This window comes from Phyllobates terribilis, unplaced genomic scaffold (genome assembly GCF_046119375.1).
Source record: "Phyllobates terribilis strain yellow unplaced genomic scaffold, ASM4611937v1 Scaffold_5__5_contigs__length_657084704, whole genome shotgun sequence".
NCBI classification, from domain to species: Eukaryota; Metazoa; Chordata; class Amphibia; order Anura; family Dendrobatidae; genus Phyllobates; species Phyllobates terribilis.
In genome coordinates, this window is record NW_027362765.1 from 171,220,992 (window position 1) to 171,239,440 (window position 18,449).

The window sequence follows — 18,449 nt, forward strand, 5'->3', positions numbered from 1 at the left end:
TCAGAGACAGAATTATGGCAAGGCACAGATCTGGCCAAGGTTACAAAAGAATTTCTGCATTACTCAAGGTTCCCAAGAGCACAGTGGCCTCCATAATCCTTAAATAGAAGAGGTTTGCGACCACCAGAAGTCTTCCTAGCCCTGGTCGTCCAGCCAAACTGAGCAATCGTGGGAGAAGATCTTTGGTGAGAGAGGTAAAGAAGAACCCCAAGATCACTGTGGCTGAGCTCCAAAGATGCAGTAGGGAGATGGGAGAAAGTTCCACAAAGTCAACTATCACTGCAGCCCTCCACCAGTCAGGCCTTTATGGCAGAGTGGCCCAATGGAAGCCTCTCCTCAGTGCAAGACATATGAAAGCCCACATAGAGTTTGCTTAAAAACACATGAAGGACTCCCAGACTATGAGAAATAAGATTCTCTGGTCTGATGAGACGAAGATAGAACTTTTTGGTGATAATTCTAAGCGGTATGTGTGGAGAAAACCAGGCACTACTCATCACCTGCCCAATACAATCCAAACAGTGAAACATGGTGGTGGCAGCATCATGCTATGGGGGTGTTTTTCAGCTGCAGGGACAGGACGACTGGTTGCAATTGAAGGAAACATGAATGCGGCGAAGTACAGAGATATCCTGGATGAAAACCTCTTCCAGAGTGCTCTGGACCTTAGACTTGGCCGAAGGTTCACCTTCCAACAAGACAATGACCCTAAGCACACAGCTAAAATAACAAAGGAGTGGCTTCAGAACAACTCTGTGACCATTCTTGATTGGCCCAGCCAGAGCCCTAACCTAAACCCAATTGAGCATCTCTGGAGAGACCTGAAAATGGCTGTCCACCAACGTTCAGCATCCAACCTGACGGAACTGGAGAGGATCTGCAAGGAAGAATGGCAGAGGATCCCCAAATCCAGGTGTGAAAAACTTGTTGCATCATTCCCAAGAAGACTCATGGCTGTACTAGCTCCAAAGGGTGCTTCTACTCAATACTGAGCAAAGGGTCTGAAAACTTATGACCATGTGATATTTCAGTTTTTCTTTTTTAATAAATTTTTTGCAAAATTTTCTACATTTCTGTTTTTTTTCAGTCAAGATGGGGTGCAGAGTGTACTTTAATGAGAAAAAAATTTACCTTTTAGAATTTACCAAATGGCTGCAATGAAACAAAGAGTGAAAAATTTAAATGGGTCTGAATACTTTCCGTACCCACTGTATATAATCCTAAATAGGAGTACACATACCCAATGGATGGAGACGCATAAGAAAATATACCTGGGCACAAAGATATAAATATTGGGCCTAAATGTAAAGGGAATGTGTCATCAGAAAATGATATATTGTTTAAATCAGTTTTTTGTGTTTTTTTTTTAAACTTTGCTGTAATGTTTTTTTTCATATTAGAATTTGTATTAAAAAAAAATAAATCAAAATCTATCTTTTCATTTTTAAACTGGCTACTGCGGCTATTTTTGACTTTAAAGCAAATCTGTCACCAGTTTTTTGCTACCTCATCTGAGAGCAGCATAATGTAGGAAAAAAGACCCTGATTCCAATGATGTATCACTTAGATTACTGGGTACAGCAGTTGTGACACAATCAGAGTTCTTAGATGTAGAATGAAGCAGAGCTGAGAAAGCCAACCCCGCTCACACCAGGCTCTCTATGTGTATTGTCTAATGACTAGTGTTGAGCGATACCTTCCGATATCAGGAAATATCGGATCGGATTGGATCGGGCCGATACCCAAAAAGTATCGGATATCGCCGATTCCGATACCAGAAACCAATGCAAGTCAATGGGACACAAATATCGGAATGAAAATAAACCCTTTCTTTCCTTGTAGGTTAATTCTACATGAAGGAAAACAACTAACAATAATGTAGAATGTATTGGGGGAGGTGGTTGCCCAAATTGATGGGAACAGTGCTCACAGTGAAACATGAAAAGCCGGCAATTCAGCAGCCGCATACACCGGTACCCGACAATTTATAACAGAAAGAATAGAGCTTCACACATAGATTAGATAGATAGAAACATGTCAGTCACATATATATGAAGTACAGTGACAGTGTTGCTTACTGTACTTGTCATTTAGTGTAAAGGATTTATTTAAAAAAATATTAGTGTTTTCATGCACCGTCTCTTTAAAAAAGCCGGCCGGCAATTCTGCATCTGTACCCGACAATTTAGAATAGAAAGAATAGAGAATCACACATAGATTAGATAGAAACATGTCAGTCACATATATATGAAGTACAGTGATAGTGTTGATTACTGTACTTGCCATTTAGTGTTAAAATAAAGGATTTATTAAAAAAAAAATTGGCGTGGGGTTCCCCGTAATTTTAGTCTCTAGCGGAGGTTAAGCAGACGGCTGGGGCAGATGTTTGAAGCCTGGGAGGGAGGTAATACCCACGGAGCTCCCCAGGCTACTAATATCAGCCCCCAGCTGAATACCTAGCCTTTGCTTGCTATTAAAATGGGGGACCCCCCCAAAAAATGACGTGGGGTCCCCCCTATTTTAATAGCTAGCAAAGGCTAGGCAGACAGCTGGGGGCTGATATTAATAGCCCAGGAAGGGTGCCATGAATATTGGCCCCATCCCAGGCTAGGAACACCAGCCGTCAGCCGCCCCAGAAATGGCGCATCCACAGGATGCGCCAATTCTGGCACTTAGCCTCGCTCTTCCCACTGCCCTGTAGTGGTGGCAGTGGGGTAATAGGGTTGGGGTTGATGTCAGCTTATAATGCCAGCTGACATCAAGCCCAGGTTAGTAATGGAGAGGTGTCTATAAGACACCCCCATTACTAACCCCATAGTCAAAGTTAAAAAAAAACACAAACACCCAGAATACTTACCATCACGCCCATTCCAGCTGAAGCCAACGATCTCCTGCAATAAAAGAAAAATAATAAAGCAACATCATCCTTACCTTCCCATGGTTCCCAGGACAGCTTCAGCTCTGCTAAATCGAGATGACAGGCTGGACCGCAGCAGAACGCTGCCATCCAGCCTGTCATCCCGCGGACACTGAGAAGCGCAGGCATGCTTGCGCTCCACAGTGTCTGGCTGTGACGGCATCCAGATGAGCCGACAATGAACTCAGCTCACCTCATGCACGTCACTGACAGCGTGGGAGAATTCTCCTGCGCATGCGGTGAGCATGAGAGACTCGGCTCATCTGGATGCCGTCACAGCCTGACACTGAGGAGCGCAAGCATGCCTGCGCTTCTCAGTGTCCGCGGGATGACAGGCTGGATGGCAGCGTTCTGCAGCGGTCCAGTCTGTCATCTCGATGTATCAGAGCTGAAACTGTCCTGGGAACCATGGAAAGGTAAGGATGATGTTGGTTTATTATTTTTCTTTTATTGCAGGAGATAGTTGGCTTCAGCTGGAATGGGCGTAATTGTAAGTATGGTTTAATTTAGAACAATAAAGAATTGTGTCTTTATTTCAATTAAAGGACTTTATTCTGGGTGTTTGTGTTTTTTTTTTAAATACTTTACTAGAAATTCATGGCGGTCATGTCTAATATTGGCGTGACCCCATGAATTTCGGGCTTAGGGCCAGCGGATAATACAAAGCTGGCCCTAACCCCTTTATTACCCAGTGAGCCACCGCACCAGGGCCCTGGATGAGTTGGATACAGCGCCAGAAGATGGCGCTTCTATGAACGCGCCATTTTCTGGGGTGGCTACGGACTGCAGTTCGCAGCAGGGGGGGCCCACAAAGCTTGGGCCTCCCTGCGCTGTGGATTCCAGCCCCCAGCTGCTTAGTTGTACCTGGCTGGACACAAAAATAGGGCGAAGCCCCACGTATTTTTTTTTTTTTACTTATTTCATGAAATTCATTAAATAATAATAAAAAAAGGGCTTCCCTATATTGTTGTGTCCGGACAGGTACAATTAGGCAGCTGGGAGTTGGGGGCAGCCTGTTCCTGGATGCTGTACCTGGCTGGCATACAAAAATATGGCAAAGCCCACGTCAAAATTTTTGGGAAAAATTAATTAAAAAATAAATAATAATTTAGGGACTGCATCTTTATTAACTCCTCAAGTGTCATTTAGTTTTAAAATAAAGGATTTATTAAAAAAAAAATTGGCGTGGGATCCCCCATAATTTTAGTCTCTAGCGGAGGTTAAGCAGACGGCTGGGGCAGATGTTTGAAGCCTGGGAAGGGGGTAATACCCACGGAGCTTCCCAGGCTACTAATATCAGCCCCCAGCTGAATACCTAGCCTTTACCAGCTATTAAAATGGGGGACCACCCCAAAGAAATGACGTGGGGTCCCCCCTATTTTAATAGCTAGCAAAGGCTAGGCAGACAGATGGGGGCTGATATTAATAGCCCAGGAAGGGTGCCATGAATATTGGCCCCCTCCCAGGCTAGAAACACCAGCCGTCAGCCGCCCCAGAAATGGCGCATCCATAGGATGCGCCAATTCTGGCGCTTAGCCTCGCTCTTCCACGCTGCCCTGGTGCGGTGGCAGGGGGTAATAGTGGTGGGGTTCATGTCAGCACCAGCTGCCATGAAGCCCAGGTTAGTAATGATGGGCGTCTATAAGACACCCCCATTACTAACCTACAAAGTGTTAAAAAGAAAACACACACTACACCCAGAAAAAAATAATTTATTTGAAATAAAACACACCATTTTATTTAATTCTTAGTTTACTAAAAAAAAAAATAGTTACCTGTCCACGTTCCTGCGCTGATCTCCCATGCACAGCTGTCACATCTGGAGATGGTGACAGCTGTGCATGGCTGCTGTAAGCTCACGCTGCCGGGAACACGTCCGCTCCCGGCAGCGGGAGCCACTGACTGAGGTCACCGGAGTGCATTCAGTCAGCGCTGCTCCGGAGACCTCCTTTACGGCACTGCTGTACCGTGGGAATTTCTCACGGTACAGCAGGGCCGTAAAGGAGCTGACCGGAGCAGCGCTGCCTGAACTCCGGCGAACCCGCTTATGCAATGACGGGGCTGCTTTACGGCCCCATTATTCTAGCGGCGGCAGCGGTTCAGAGCGGTCACATTCTATGTGGCTGCTCTAAACTGGAGATCATCGTGGGACACTCGTGGACTACTACGGAGGGGTAAGGATAAGGTTGTGGTTTATTATTTTATATTTTATTACAGGAGATCGATGGCTTCGGGGAATTAGGTGTCTAGGTGAGTATAGGTGTATTTTTTTATTTTTTACTTTATTTTAGGTGGCGATCGGCGGGGACAGGTAATGTATAAACTAATTTATTGTAGGTAACCACTGGCCACCAATGACATGTATTTAAAATTTATTGGGGACCAAAAAAAACATGTATAGGGGCAAAAATAGCACATGGGGCAGTTTAAATAGCAGCATTAGGCTGATGGGAACTACTGCTCCCATCAAGCTGACCCTGCTGGCACGAGTGGACGGGGGACAGACATAGGCCGATGGGAGTAGTATTGTCACATCGGCCTATGTCTGCCTGCACGCACACACCCGCACACACTCGCAGACATCGCACAGACACCGCGCACACACCCACAGACATCGCACACACCCGCAGACATCGCACAGACACCGCGCACACACCCGCAGACATCGCACAGACACCCGCACACACCAATCATGACGGGCTGATGGTCTGGGAGGTGAGGCTGACCTGTGCGGCCGTGGGAAAGTTCATGTGAGTTCATGCAATGCAGTCAAGCATGAACTCACATGAACCCTCTGAGGGCACCGCGGCGACTTCAAATGAACAGCTGATCGGCATCACCTGATACCTCCGCTGCTCATTTGAAATAACCGGCAGGAAAGCACAGCACAGAACGGGAAAGCCGGCGATGAAGTCTTTTCACTGCCGGCTTCCCCGCCCGGGTCCTTCGCTCCCCGTTTCTTGGTGCTGCGCTCCCCGCCCGGTCCTAACTTACGATCAGGATGGGAGGAGCGCAGGATCGGGGTGGGAGGCTGCGGGGCAGCAGTATGGGGCTGTGTGATTGTTTAAAAGCCGGAGGCTTTTTACCGCCCGCCGGCTTTTAAACAATCAGGAGAATTCTTTAAAGCTGGGATGTCATTCTGATGACAGGCTGGATCGCAGCTGAGCGCTGCCATCCAGCTTGTCATCCTTCAGAGACACTGCAGAGCAGGCATTATGGGAACTTCCGATTCCGGTATTCGATATTGTAAAAGTATCGGAATTAATTCCAATACCGCGAATATCGGCCGATACCCGATATTTCAGTATCGGAATGCTCAACACTACTAATGACAGCAAGCTGCTTATCACAGGAGGGGACATGTTCAGACCAGGGGTCATGTGCACTGTGGTCCAAGCAATGATAATCTCTTAGTGATAAAACCTTCTTTGTAAATAAACAACAGCAAACAGCCTAATAAATGACACATCGCTGAATTGTGTTTCAGCCCCTACCTCATGCTGTCCTTATATTGCAAATGAAATTAACAGCAATAGACTGACTCAGACTATATATATATATATATATATATATATATATATATATATATATATATATATATATATATATATATATATATACTATAAAGCATCTAATGTTCATATGCAATGATCATTGTGAAGGGAGGAGGAGCAGGGTCAGCTGTGACATTCCCTATTGTGAATGGTGGATCCTGAGTTATCAGGTGTATATAGACGTGTCACTGTGATCCTGCCTTTGATGATAAGGAGCCTGCTGAAAACTCTTCCTGATAAAACTGGTAGCATGAGTCTGAAACACTCCAAGTAGGCAGCATGAAAATGGCAAGATTACTAATTTTTTTTGTAATATAGATCATGATATAGATCATGATATGGAAAAAAAACATTGCCAAAATGCTTTTTAAAAATACATGTAACACACAAGAGGTCATTTGCTGATGACACCTTCCCTTTACTATTTGTTAGCTTTTTTTGTATGCACAATTGGTACCTGGATGGGACACGTGCGCTGTTGTCTGAATGATGTCATCGGCATTGTCTGCCCACCGCTCCATTTGTTCTCACTTCTTAATATGGCTTTTCTCTCGGTAAGAATCCTGCTCATTAGTTTTCTGTCTCTCCCTCCCTTCCTGAATAGCTGCTCCGAGAGGTAGGGTCGATCCTGTGTATGAGACGCTGCGCTATGGAACCTCTCTAGCACACGTAAACCGTTCGACCTGTAGCAGCGTGTCTGAGTCCCCCACCCGCAGCCTGGTAAGTGAACGGTAAACTTCCTGGCAGAGATGATTGATGCCTGCAGAAGCTGCATTCCAAATAATAACAGGTGTATCTGAAGCCAAGCGATGATCATACATTTTGTCACTGTCAGTTCACTATGTATGGGTGGTTCTTGCAGAGTGAAAAGGAGGAGAGAACAGATGATCCAGAGGGCAGCATCCAAAGCAATGAGGAGAGTCCAAGTCACCCAGGTGAGACATAAGTGGGACCATAAATGGGGCATGAAGATTTAACCAGCACAATAGATAGTTGATCCCTTACTTTAACCATACGACATTTGTGATCGTTTCGGGTTGTCCACATCACATCCTCATTATACTTAATTACTTTTATTTGGAGCTAAAAATCATTTTTACTAATTTGGTTTCTTTAAAAAAAATGTTGCACCGTGTGGCTTTTCAGGCAGTTTGTTTCCTTGTAAGTTCGACTTTGATGTGGTCTGTGGTCCTAAATCAGCTGAGGACAGCTAAAAAAAGAGAGATAAGAGTTACTAACTTTTCCCTTGGACCAGCGGAATGAAGTCACTAATAGATTCTCAGTTAACTCATTTAGCAGCCAACAATAGACAGTGCATCACAGAGGCTACATAAAGCAAATGGGGCAACATTTTTCATGAAACCCAATTACAAAAATGATTTGTAGCCAAAAATACATGCATTTAAGGAAGAAAAATTGTCCTTAAAGGTGGACAAGCTATAACAAGGGAGGCTAGCAGGGCATTTGCCCAAGGCACCAGAAAGTCAGGTGCAGTGAATGTAGACCACCTAGCTGTGCAGCTGATCGTACCACTATGTAATCTTCAGAGAATATCATCTCTCACACACTATTCTGATCTCCAGTATCTCTTCCTGTTATTTTAGTGTTCCCAGTAGAAGAGGCCACTAATGAAGATGCCCGCAGTGTGACAGTAAGTGATTGACAGGTGGGGTAGGGGCTACGCAGATAATTTGGAGTATACAGCTAATATCAAGCTTTATATCTGTATGCTCAGAGTACAGCATCTAGCGGCAAGACAAGGAAGGAAATCTCTCCTATGTACTGCTACGTGGCTCTATATAAATTCCTGCCCCAAGAGATCAATGATCTACCACTGCAGTGAGTACCAGACATTGCTCTGTTCTGTATATGATCATGTAGCTAGATATCACTACACCATTATACACATCATATATTTGCTACCATCTTGCTTAGTATTATGTCTATATTTCCAGCAATGTCCTGAGACACATTATTTAAAGTGGATTTGTCACCAGATTTTATAATCCAAGCTGCATACAGATCTCTTATATCTGGTGAAGCTGGTGTACATACTTTGAAAATCCACAACAGAATGGCTGTATATAGCTCCTCAGCAGGGCCGGGACAAGGGGTAGGCAGGATAAGCACCTGCCTTGGATGCTACCTCTTGCCTTCTTGAGGGTGGCGCGCTTTGACAAAAGAACTTCTGAATGCCTGTGGCCGCCTGGCGCCTTCCTCCGGACGCAGGCATTCAGCACAGTGACAGCCGAGGATCAGGCACACAGGCGAGCAGTGTCAGTCATTGAACCTCTCTCCCCTCTCTCTGCCTGCGCCCCGGCCATCGCTCTCTCCCTGCACTCAGTCGTATTTGCGTCAGTCAGACGCGAATACAATTCTTGTCGGCACCGTCTGGGACAGGAGCAGAGAAGCTGTAATCAGCCTCCTGCTCCGCCGGGAACTCCAGCAAGACACAGGCTACTTCCGGCCTGAGCCTTGTAGGGGACATCGGATGGTGCGATGCAGTGACATCATCGTGCCGTCAAGCGCCCACTGCTGCACTTGGTAGACGAGGAGACGGTGGATGGGGAGCCTGGATTAAGTGAGTACAAGCTTTTTTTCTTTTAATTCTTATACTAAAATAGTTGGCCATAAAATGAGGGACTGTGGGACTGTGCAGGGGGGGGCATAAAATGAGGGGATATGCGGGGGAAGGGCATAAAATGAGGGGCTGTGCAAGGATTCAAAAAAATGAAGGGCTGTGAAGGGGGCATAAAATGAGGGGCTCTCCAGGGGCATAAAATGAGGGGCTCTGCAGGGGGGCATAAAATAAGGGGCTGTGTAGGGGGTATAAAATGAGGAGTTGTGCAGGGGGGTCATAAAATGAAGGGCTGTGTAGGGGGGCATAAAATGAGGAGCTGTACAGGCGGGAAGAAAAAGAGGGGCTATGCAGGTGGGGCATAAAATGAGGGGCAGTGCAGTGGGGACATGAAATGAGGAGCTGTGCGGGTCGACCATGAAATGAGGGGCTGTGCGGGTCGACCATGAAATGAGGGGCTGTGCGGGGGGGCTTAAAATGAGAGAATGTGCAGGGAGCCATGAAATGAGGGGCTGTGCATTTGAGCCATTAAATGAGGGGCAGTGCGACTGTGGAGATCATATAACCATAGGAGGTTTATTTAGGGTACAGCATGAACAGATATTTTTATGCAGAGGGCATTTTAATAACACTCTTATTTATAAGGGCACTGTGTGGGGATGTGCAGCAAAAGACCGGAGAAGCGGAAGGTCGGCAGAGACTAGCTGTGGATGTGAAAAATCATGATGACATCTAGACAAGATGGAGATAAAAAGAAAGCCGACTGCAGACAAGATGTCATCTATAAGGTACCTGGATGTAAATGTTTATTTGTGATCATGACTGTGTCTTATCAGTACTGTGGTTCCGGTATGGTCCGGAGTCTGATGTTAATAACAACTCCTAGTATCTACTTACCATTGTTAAGGACATACTGGGAGTTGTAGGGTCATGCAATTCAATTGTTTATGGGGCTGACTTGACATTACAATTGATTGTTGTACTAAGCTTGGTTCCTGTATTCCAAGTACTTTTGGTTCTGGTCATGTATTCATATACTTATGGTGGTTCTGGTGACGTATTCATGTACTGATTGTGCTTCTGGTGATGGAGTCATGTACTGATGGTGGGTCTGTTCATGTATTTATGTACTGATAGTGGTTCTAGTGATGCATTCATGTATTAATTGTGCTTTTGGTGACATATTCATGTACTAATGCTGGTTCTGGTGACGTATTCATGTGCTGATGGTGGTTCTGGTGATGTATTTATTTACTGATTATATTTATGGTGCCATATTTATGTACTATTGATGGCTCTAGTGCTCTAATTATGTACTGATGATGATTTTGGTTTCACATTCATGTGCTGATGATAGTTCTGGTGATGAGTATATCACCAAAATCTTCATCACTACATGAATTTAGCACCAGAACAACCATCACTACATGAATGTGTCACCATAACCACCATCAGTACATAAATACATCCCCAGAACCACAATCATTTTTGTGCAAGCTATAATTGTCACATGATGGATTCAAAAAACATTAGGCGTATCCAATTATCTATAATTGGGGTTTGTTTATTTTCCATTAGGGTATCTGTCAAGTGCTGAACACCTTAATTGAAACTAAACGGCACCTATATTAGTTTCCATGACTATCCTTGTGTTTGACATTTAAAATATAGGACGTCAGGGATGAATATTGTTATTTTTTCCCCTGTATTGTGTAAATGGTCAGCAAAAAATTATTGATTCTGTATTTAACTTTGAAATTGCACTCACTCTTACTTTTGCTGACTTTTTTGTGAGAAAGGTAGCAATTCTGAGTGGAAGTGGTCATCTGTGCTTGTTACCTAACCCATCGTTGGAGGAGGGGGGAGGTGAATTAGTGGTCCTGTTACCTTAGTCTCTGACCCATTCCTTTGCTTTGGAGTGTGTGTGTGTGGGGGGGGGGCACCATTGGCTTCATCTGCCAAAATACTTTGTCCTGGCCCTGCTCCTCAGTGTCCCTCCTGCTGCTGAGATCTCACATTGCTCAGTACAATTGGCAGCTGTCACTCAGGCTGGGTGTACAGCGACTGAATACACTTGGGCTCATGAGCTATTTAATTCTATAGCTATACTCATAAATGCTCATCTTTATATCAGGACTATAAAGCCTTTCCGATATAGATTTTTTTTTTTAACTAAGTACACCAGCCTCATCAGGTCTAAGACTTCATTTTAATAATTTTTTCAGTTTGTATTGTAAAATATTGTGAAAGATCCCTTAAAGGTCAGTTTACCCCAAATGACGACATTAATTGACCACCGATCAGCTGTTTTCTGAACAGCGATCATATTATAGTCTGTCTACACTGGCATACCAACTTCAGGTGCAAACTGTGGTAGATCGTTCAGTTTGCATATGCTACCATTGTTCTCAGCAATGGATGTTCTGTTTACACAGGACTATGTGCTGCTGAGAACAATAGGCCTCTGTGCAAACCAAAATATCAATTCATCCAATGAAGAAGCGTTTTGCTTAATCGTCTGGTGATTGACAGCATGTTTAGACTACATTATTATCAAAACGAGGGTTTGTAAGAATACTAGTTCACAATACTGGACTGACCTTTAGGGCTCGCTGACACTAGCGTATAACACGGCCGAGTCCTAGCTGATGTTTTGTCGGAAAGCACTTGGGCCAATGTTATACTGTGGGACAGTACAGCTCTGCGAGAAAACAATTGCACCATACTGCAAGTGGCTTCGCAAATCGGATCACTCGCACCCATACAAGTCTATGGGTGCATGTAAACCATCACACTGCACTCGAATGTCATCCGAGTCCAGTCTGACTTCTGCGGACACAGAGAATGGAGAAGATGGAGAAATTAAGTTCTCCATTTCATCCGCACCTGTGATACGATTTTCTCATGCGAGAGAATCGGATACAGTAAGATGACACTCGGCTCAAACTCTGACAGAGTTTGAGCCAAGTATCGTTGGCATAATCAGCTCAATTCTATTGCATAAAAGAATAGTGACCACGGCCTTAAGGGGACTGGATCACCCTTGATGTGACTCACTGATAGGAGAAAATAGTAAAGACAGAAAAAGTTTTCTAAGAAGTTCACTTATTTTAAGAAGTGCTCTTGTTTGAGCAAATAATGATTATTTTTTGCATAATTAAATGTGGATTGTCACTGTTTGCTTCCAGATCATTGCTGGCCAACTGAACTCTGAGATTTATCAAATGACCTAGACAGATGAACAATTAGGGATCCCATTCAATGACAACTAGCAGAGATCCTAAAAACATACACAGTGCTTTATACACAGTATATCTTAGAATTTTTTATTATTTTTTATTTGAAATAACATTGAATTCTTGCTAGTAAAGGCAATGAGTACTGTCTTTACAAAAAAAAAAAATACTGAGTAGTCAAATGCTTTAAGTGAGGAAGACTAGAACAAAGAGTTTTATTCAGGGTACTGAGGCCTCCTGCTACAAAGGGGATGCTTTACAGCAAGCCTACTCAACTGGATTCAGGGCCTTCAAGTGACTCCTGAGCTTCAGATCACATATTCTTCAGATGTTGGGGTGAAGATGGTTTCAGAACTTGCTTTGTTTTTATGACTGACTTGTCAGATGAATACACAAGACTTCTGATAAGCCCAGGAGGGGTGCGGGATTGACAACTGATAGGAAAAGTGTTCAAAACTAAATGAGAACAACTCTGGAATTGTTGTGAAACTACAAGTCGCAGCATGCCTTAATAATCCCCAAGCCTTAGATTAGAGATCCACTGAACTAGGGTAAGACAACAATTGGGTGACATGAGGCATGAATTATTGGTTGTGATTCCCTTTGCCTATGGACAGCATGAGACATTATTCTGGTTGAAATTTTGTCTCATTATAACCAAGCCCTTTTTTTCTAATACATGCCTTTTTTCTAGACAAAGCAGATTTCAAAGTAAGTACACCAGCTTCATCAGGTCTAAGAGAACAATTATGGGCCGCATGAGACATGAAGCTGGTTGAAAATTTGGTTCATTTTAAGCCATGCCCTTTTTCTTGCTAATACATGCCTTTTTTCTAGACAAAGTAAATTTCAACATAAGTACACCAGCTTCATTAAGCCTAAGAAATCAACTATGGGCAGCATGAAACATTAAGTTTGTTGAAATTTTGGCTGATTCATGCTTTTTTTCAATGCATGCCTTTTTCTCTAGACAAAGTAATTTTCAAAGTAAGTACACCAGCCTCATCAAGTCTAGAAGAACAATTATGGGCAGCAAGAGACATAACACTGTTTGAAATTTTGGCTCATTTTAAGCCATGCCCTTTTTTGTTAATACGTGCCTTTTTACTAGGTAAAGTAATTTCCAAGTAAGTACACAAGCCTCATCAGATCTAGATCAATTATGGGCAGCATGAGACCAGGCATGTACGCAAGCAAGTACCCTGCTCCTGTCCCATTCTAATGAGTAAGATAGGAACACGATACCTGCTGATAGCTCACACGGCTTGGCAGGTATCAGTCGATGTGATATCATGGCCCCCAATGCAGAATAGAGTGGACCCGGAATAATCCTCTACAAGTGAAAGCAGGATTGAGATTTCATTAACCCGATACCTTGTTTCAACCGATTCCTCACTAGTACCAACTTCAGAAACCAACCGCAACCACTCACATGTCAGAAATCAATATCACATTTACTGCACATCATTCACAACCATTGGAAATGTAACCATAAAATTACAAAACACTCCAGAAATGAAATTCAGTCACAGTGCGATCACCTAAAACCTCAGTTATCTGTTCCAGTGCTAGTCAGCTATTTCTGATATTTTTCAGCCATTTGCACTGATCAATGGAAACAGACAAGTGGTTTTTTTTGATCTGGTATAGAACTTTGATATTTATGCCAAATCTATAGGATATGGATGATCAATTTTCTGCCAATTTGCTCAGCATTCTTCATATTGCCTGTATACACTGGCACATTTTTACAAATGGAAGTAGTGGTTTGGCTAAGCAATCTCTTGTCCCCTTCAAAAAAAAAATGATACCTTTTTTTTACAGATTAGATGTACCAGTCGTGGGAAATCTAGTGTACATATGCAAATGAGGCTGGAAATACACTGGGGGCGTGTCAATGCACTCAAACTGCTTCTTTCAAGTGAACTGACACGCCCCCAGTGCATTTACAGCTTGATTTGCATATCTACACTAGATTTCTCATGACTGGTACATTAGAAACAAACAATGTTATAGGGGAACAAGCAACTACACAATGATATCACAACCCCATATGTAAAAACATGCTGACAGCTTCCCTTTAAATGGAGGGAACCATGCACATGCACTGCCACTTCTCTATTCAGTCAGGTGCAGGATGCAGCCACTACAAGCAATCCTGCCTGAAGGAATGGTGGTCAGGGGGTCTATGTTCCCATGATAGCTGGCAGTCCAAGAGGTACCTATAAGTTCTAGTATTTCTTCTATTCTAGCCATCCATTTTTATATATTCCACCCACCCGTAAATGTCACCTATCCTTTGTTTTTCTCTCTGTCGTTATATTTTTTAATTTAAAGGAGTTGTCCACTTTTGGGGGCAATTTTTTTTATACTTAAATGCACTGTACCTGAGGCTAAAAAAAAATATTTTTGCAATTGGGCTTCATTAAAATTTTTGCACCAGTTGCCTTCTATAGCCACTGTGTTGTACTGTCTGTTGCTGGCTGCAGAATGAGTTAACTGAGAATCCATCAGTGAGCTCTTTTTGACAGTCCTAGCCTATGTGCATGTGACGTCTTTTACACATGTGCAAACCTGCCAAGTTTTCCAAGAAGAAAACGATTCAGGACATGTCAGTGACTTTTCTTGTCTTTTTGGTTGTTTCCTAAGTGCTTCTTTTGTCTTTTGTTTCACAGCAGTTTCCATAGTTTTTGGGTTGTCTTTTGTACTGGCGTTTTCTGGTCGAATATTTTTTACATTTAACAATGAAGAAACCACTAGCGGGTTCTGAAGCAAATATGCTGGGAAAACGCTCAAAAAGACATTTTGGTGTCTTTTGAGCCTTTCCCATTGACTTCTACTGTAAAGTATAGAGCGTCTTCAGAGCAGAAAACGTCTGAAGAATGGTCAGGTCACTTCTTATAGCCGCTTGGCGTCTTGTGAAACCTGAAATGATTTAAAAAACTCTCAAAACTATGAACATGAAGTCATTTTTACATAGAAACTCATACGTTCATACTTTTGAGCATTTTCTGAGCTCTTTTTCAGGCAGTTTCTTTGAGTGGACTCACCTGTAAAACATGTTGTGTGCATATGCCTTAACGGGCGAGTTGGTAAATCTTTTATGTCTTTTTCAGCGATTTATGAGCACAGACCACATCAAAGTTGAATGTACAGGGAAACAAAGAGCCTATAAAAGTCAAATATTGCAAATTTTTTAAGGAAACTCAATTTCAAACATTATTTCTAGCCCCAAATACATGCATTTAACTAAAAAAAACAAACAAATGTGGACAAAACCTTTAATACTTATTGAAAATCATATAGCAAACATATAGCATGTAGCTAACAAGGTTGCAAATATGACTGTGATACTCGGACCTTGTTGCCTATGGGGCATAAAGTCCCCTTTAGGGGATTACAGATTTCTCATTGGGACCTTGAAGCTTTAGGTTACCCCTCTGCAAATAAAGCTTTCCCCAAAATTTTGCACGAACCACGGGCTACACAATCATAAATATATCATTGGCTCTTGTCTGTCACCCCCTGCACATCATTAACAATAATATCAATTATTTATTAACCAGCTCAGTACTGTGTGTAGTAATCCATAAAATATTAATGAAGAACCGTCCATATGTGCATTTATATGTCCTAATCTTATATTTATTGTAGTTTTGGCCTTGGCATATTTCCCTTACATCTCCCTCCCTATCTTGCTCTCATCCGCTTATCTTTTACTGTATCGTCTCTTCCCCTCCTTCCCTCCCTCTTTCAATTTTTCTCCTGTTCTTCCCCCCACAGGCCCGGTGACAGAGTTATGGTGATGGATGACTCAAACGAGGATTGGTGGAAGGTGAGAAATCTAGATTTTATGGTCTCAGCAGGTAGAACGAGGAGAGAGATGCGGTAAACAAGCGAAAATAGAGTGGAGAAAGCCAGGTCTTCCATGGTCTCAGAATTGTAAGACGTGTCAGAAATAAGTGATGGAAAGGTGTAAAACAATTGGGATGGACAGAAATGTATAAAAATGAAGACTACGTTGATAGAAGAGAGCGGAAATGGTTTTACGTACATCATCTTTACATTTATGAAAGCATGTAATTATTCAGGAGTGACCCCTCCACCCACAATTCCTCCGCACCGGCAGCCTTATTCTACATAAGTTATTGTCAGAGCATCCAGGCCCTCCTCGGTGTGTGGGCAGGCGATTGAGGTCACACTGTGATAAACACAGAGGGAGATCACAGAGACAGGCACAAAGGGAAAATGGAGAATACAAAGGGAGAAACATTAAAAATGATAATACGTATGTATGGAGAGCTTTATTCATCCTAAAGATGGATACAAGAAAACGTCTTTCTGACACATAATGTGCCACCGGAAGCTCTGGGTTCTTACACCTTTGTTCCGTGAGAGAAGATCGTGTTATTTTCCAGCATTTAGCTCTTCTGGACTACATGAGGGTATGGTATGCACACGTCATCTTTTTCAAGCAGACAAATTCTCCAAGTTTTTCAAGATGAAGACACTTCAGGTAACATGGTCGTGTTTATCCCAAAGCATCTTGATTTGGCATTTTTTTTAGGTGGAGTCGCTCCCTCAGTGCTTTTTTGATGGTTTTGACCACCAACGTTTTTTGGGTTCTTTTTTAGCATTTTTGTGATTTCTTCATTACTGGCCAAAACACTTGAAAAGACGCCTGGGTGTCTTCCAGGCATCTTTTGAGACTTCCCATTGACTTTTTAAAGTACAGTGTCTTCAGAGCAGAAAACATCTGAAGAATGGTCAGCTCACTTCTTTCAACCGCATCAAGTTTCCAAAGACGCCGACTGGTTAAAAGATGCCCAAAAGCCTGAACATATGCACATCAAGTCGTTTTAACATAGAAATGCATATGTTAATTTTTTTAAGAGTTTAATTATCACTTTTTCAAACTGTTTTTAGAGCGGAATCCCTCTGCAAAAGACGTTGTGTGCACATACCTTTAAGATCCTGGTGGTAAAACATGTAGGGAATACATTATGTGATGAATATTAAGGTCTAAAATCAGTGGCGTAAAATGGGTGGAGAAAGTCAAATATATTACATCCCCTAACCCTTGGAAAGTTAGCACTCCCTTCTAGCAGTCCAACAGTAATGAACCCCTTAACCCCAAGCACATTAATTGAAGGTTTTTAATGGTTTTTCTTGAAACCTGACACAAATATATAAAAATAAAAAAATAATTATACATTGTTATAATATATATATATTTTTTGTAATTATTTTATTGCCCTAACCCTAACCCCAGCCCTATCATTAACTCTAACCACGAAGAAGAATGCCAATGCTGCTCAGTTCACTGAATCATTTGACAGTGGGAAATGGGGAGGAGGGGCGGGGAGGGTTAAGTAAATTAGCACATCCATAAAATTTGGTGTCCTGGAGAAACCACATCTATGGCCCCCTACCTCCCAATAAACCACTGCCAACAACTGTCTCTATGAGCTGTATTGTATCTGCATATGTCTTCAATATCATATAGACTCTGACCTATACATGCCTAAAATTTAGATCACATGATGACCTGTACTTTCAGGGGAAATGTTGTGACAGGACTGGCTTTTTCCCGGCAAATTTTGTTCAGCGGGTACGTCTGGGGGAAACCGTGTGGAGGAGCACAAAGACATTCCATGGCGTGAAAGAGCAGGGGCAACTGAGTGTGAAAGAAGGACAGGTACGTCATTTCCGATATTGTCATAGCCAACTGTGATGTTGTTAGTATAGGTCATTGGACAAGTGGTCAGGTTTTTATACAAGTGCCAAAATATGTCCCCATGAGGACCATCTCAATAAGGCCTATCACTAATATTCAAAGGTCCTCCAGTCAAAAGTTGTAACAGATGGGACTATGCCACTTGTAATATATAGAAAAATCTACGGATACCCCTCAAAAGTGTTAAAGATGTTTTGAGGTGAAAAAGACAAAAAATCATAATTTGAAAGAATTTTTTAAGTGTAGAGTTGGTGTGAATCAATTCACAAATCCAGTTGCATCGACCATGACAGTGGTCTGTTACCGTGGTGCGGGAGAGCCGCCTATTCCCCAGCTCTTCTTTTGATTAGCTGGCCTGGAGCAACATCATCGTTACGGTTTAACGTAGACGGGACATCACTCCAGTCCAACTAATCAAAAGAAGAGC

The 18,449-nt window shown here is 42.7% G+C and overlaps 1 protein-coding gene across 2 annotated transcripts in view; it reads left to right on the forward strand.

The window, feature by feature from the left end:
• STAC2 (SH3 and cysteine rich domain 2) overlaps window positions 1-18,449 on the forward strand; it is a 92,855-nt gene that overhangs the window by 70,745 nt on the left and 3,661 nt on the right. For both annotated transcript variants that reach the window (XM_073683421.1, XM_073683420.1), the window contains exons 5-10: window positions 7,076-7,191; window positions 7,334-7,406; window positions 8,076-8,122; window positions 8,207-8,310; window positions 16,069-16,120; window positions 17,846-17,983. In XM_073683421.1, the coding sequence (XP_073539522.1) occupies window positions 7,076-7,191; window positions 7,334-7,406; window positions 8,076-8,122; window positions 8,207-8,310; window positions 16,069-16,120; window positions 17,846-17,983 (530 nt within the window). The remainder of the gene's footprint in view (window positions 1-7,075; window positions 7,192-7,333; window positions 7,407-8,075; window positions 8,123-8,206; window positions 8,311-16,068; window positions 16,121-17,845; window positions 17,984-18,449) is intronic.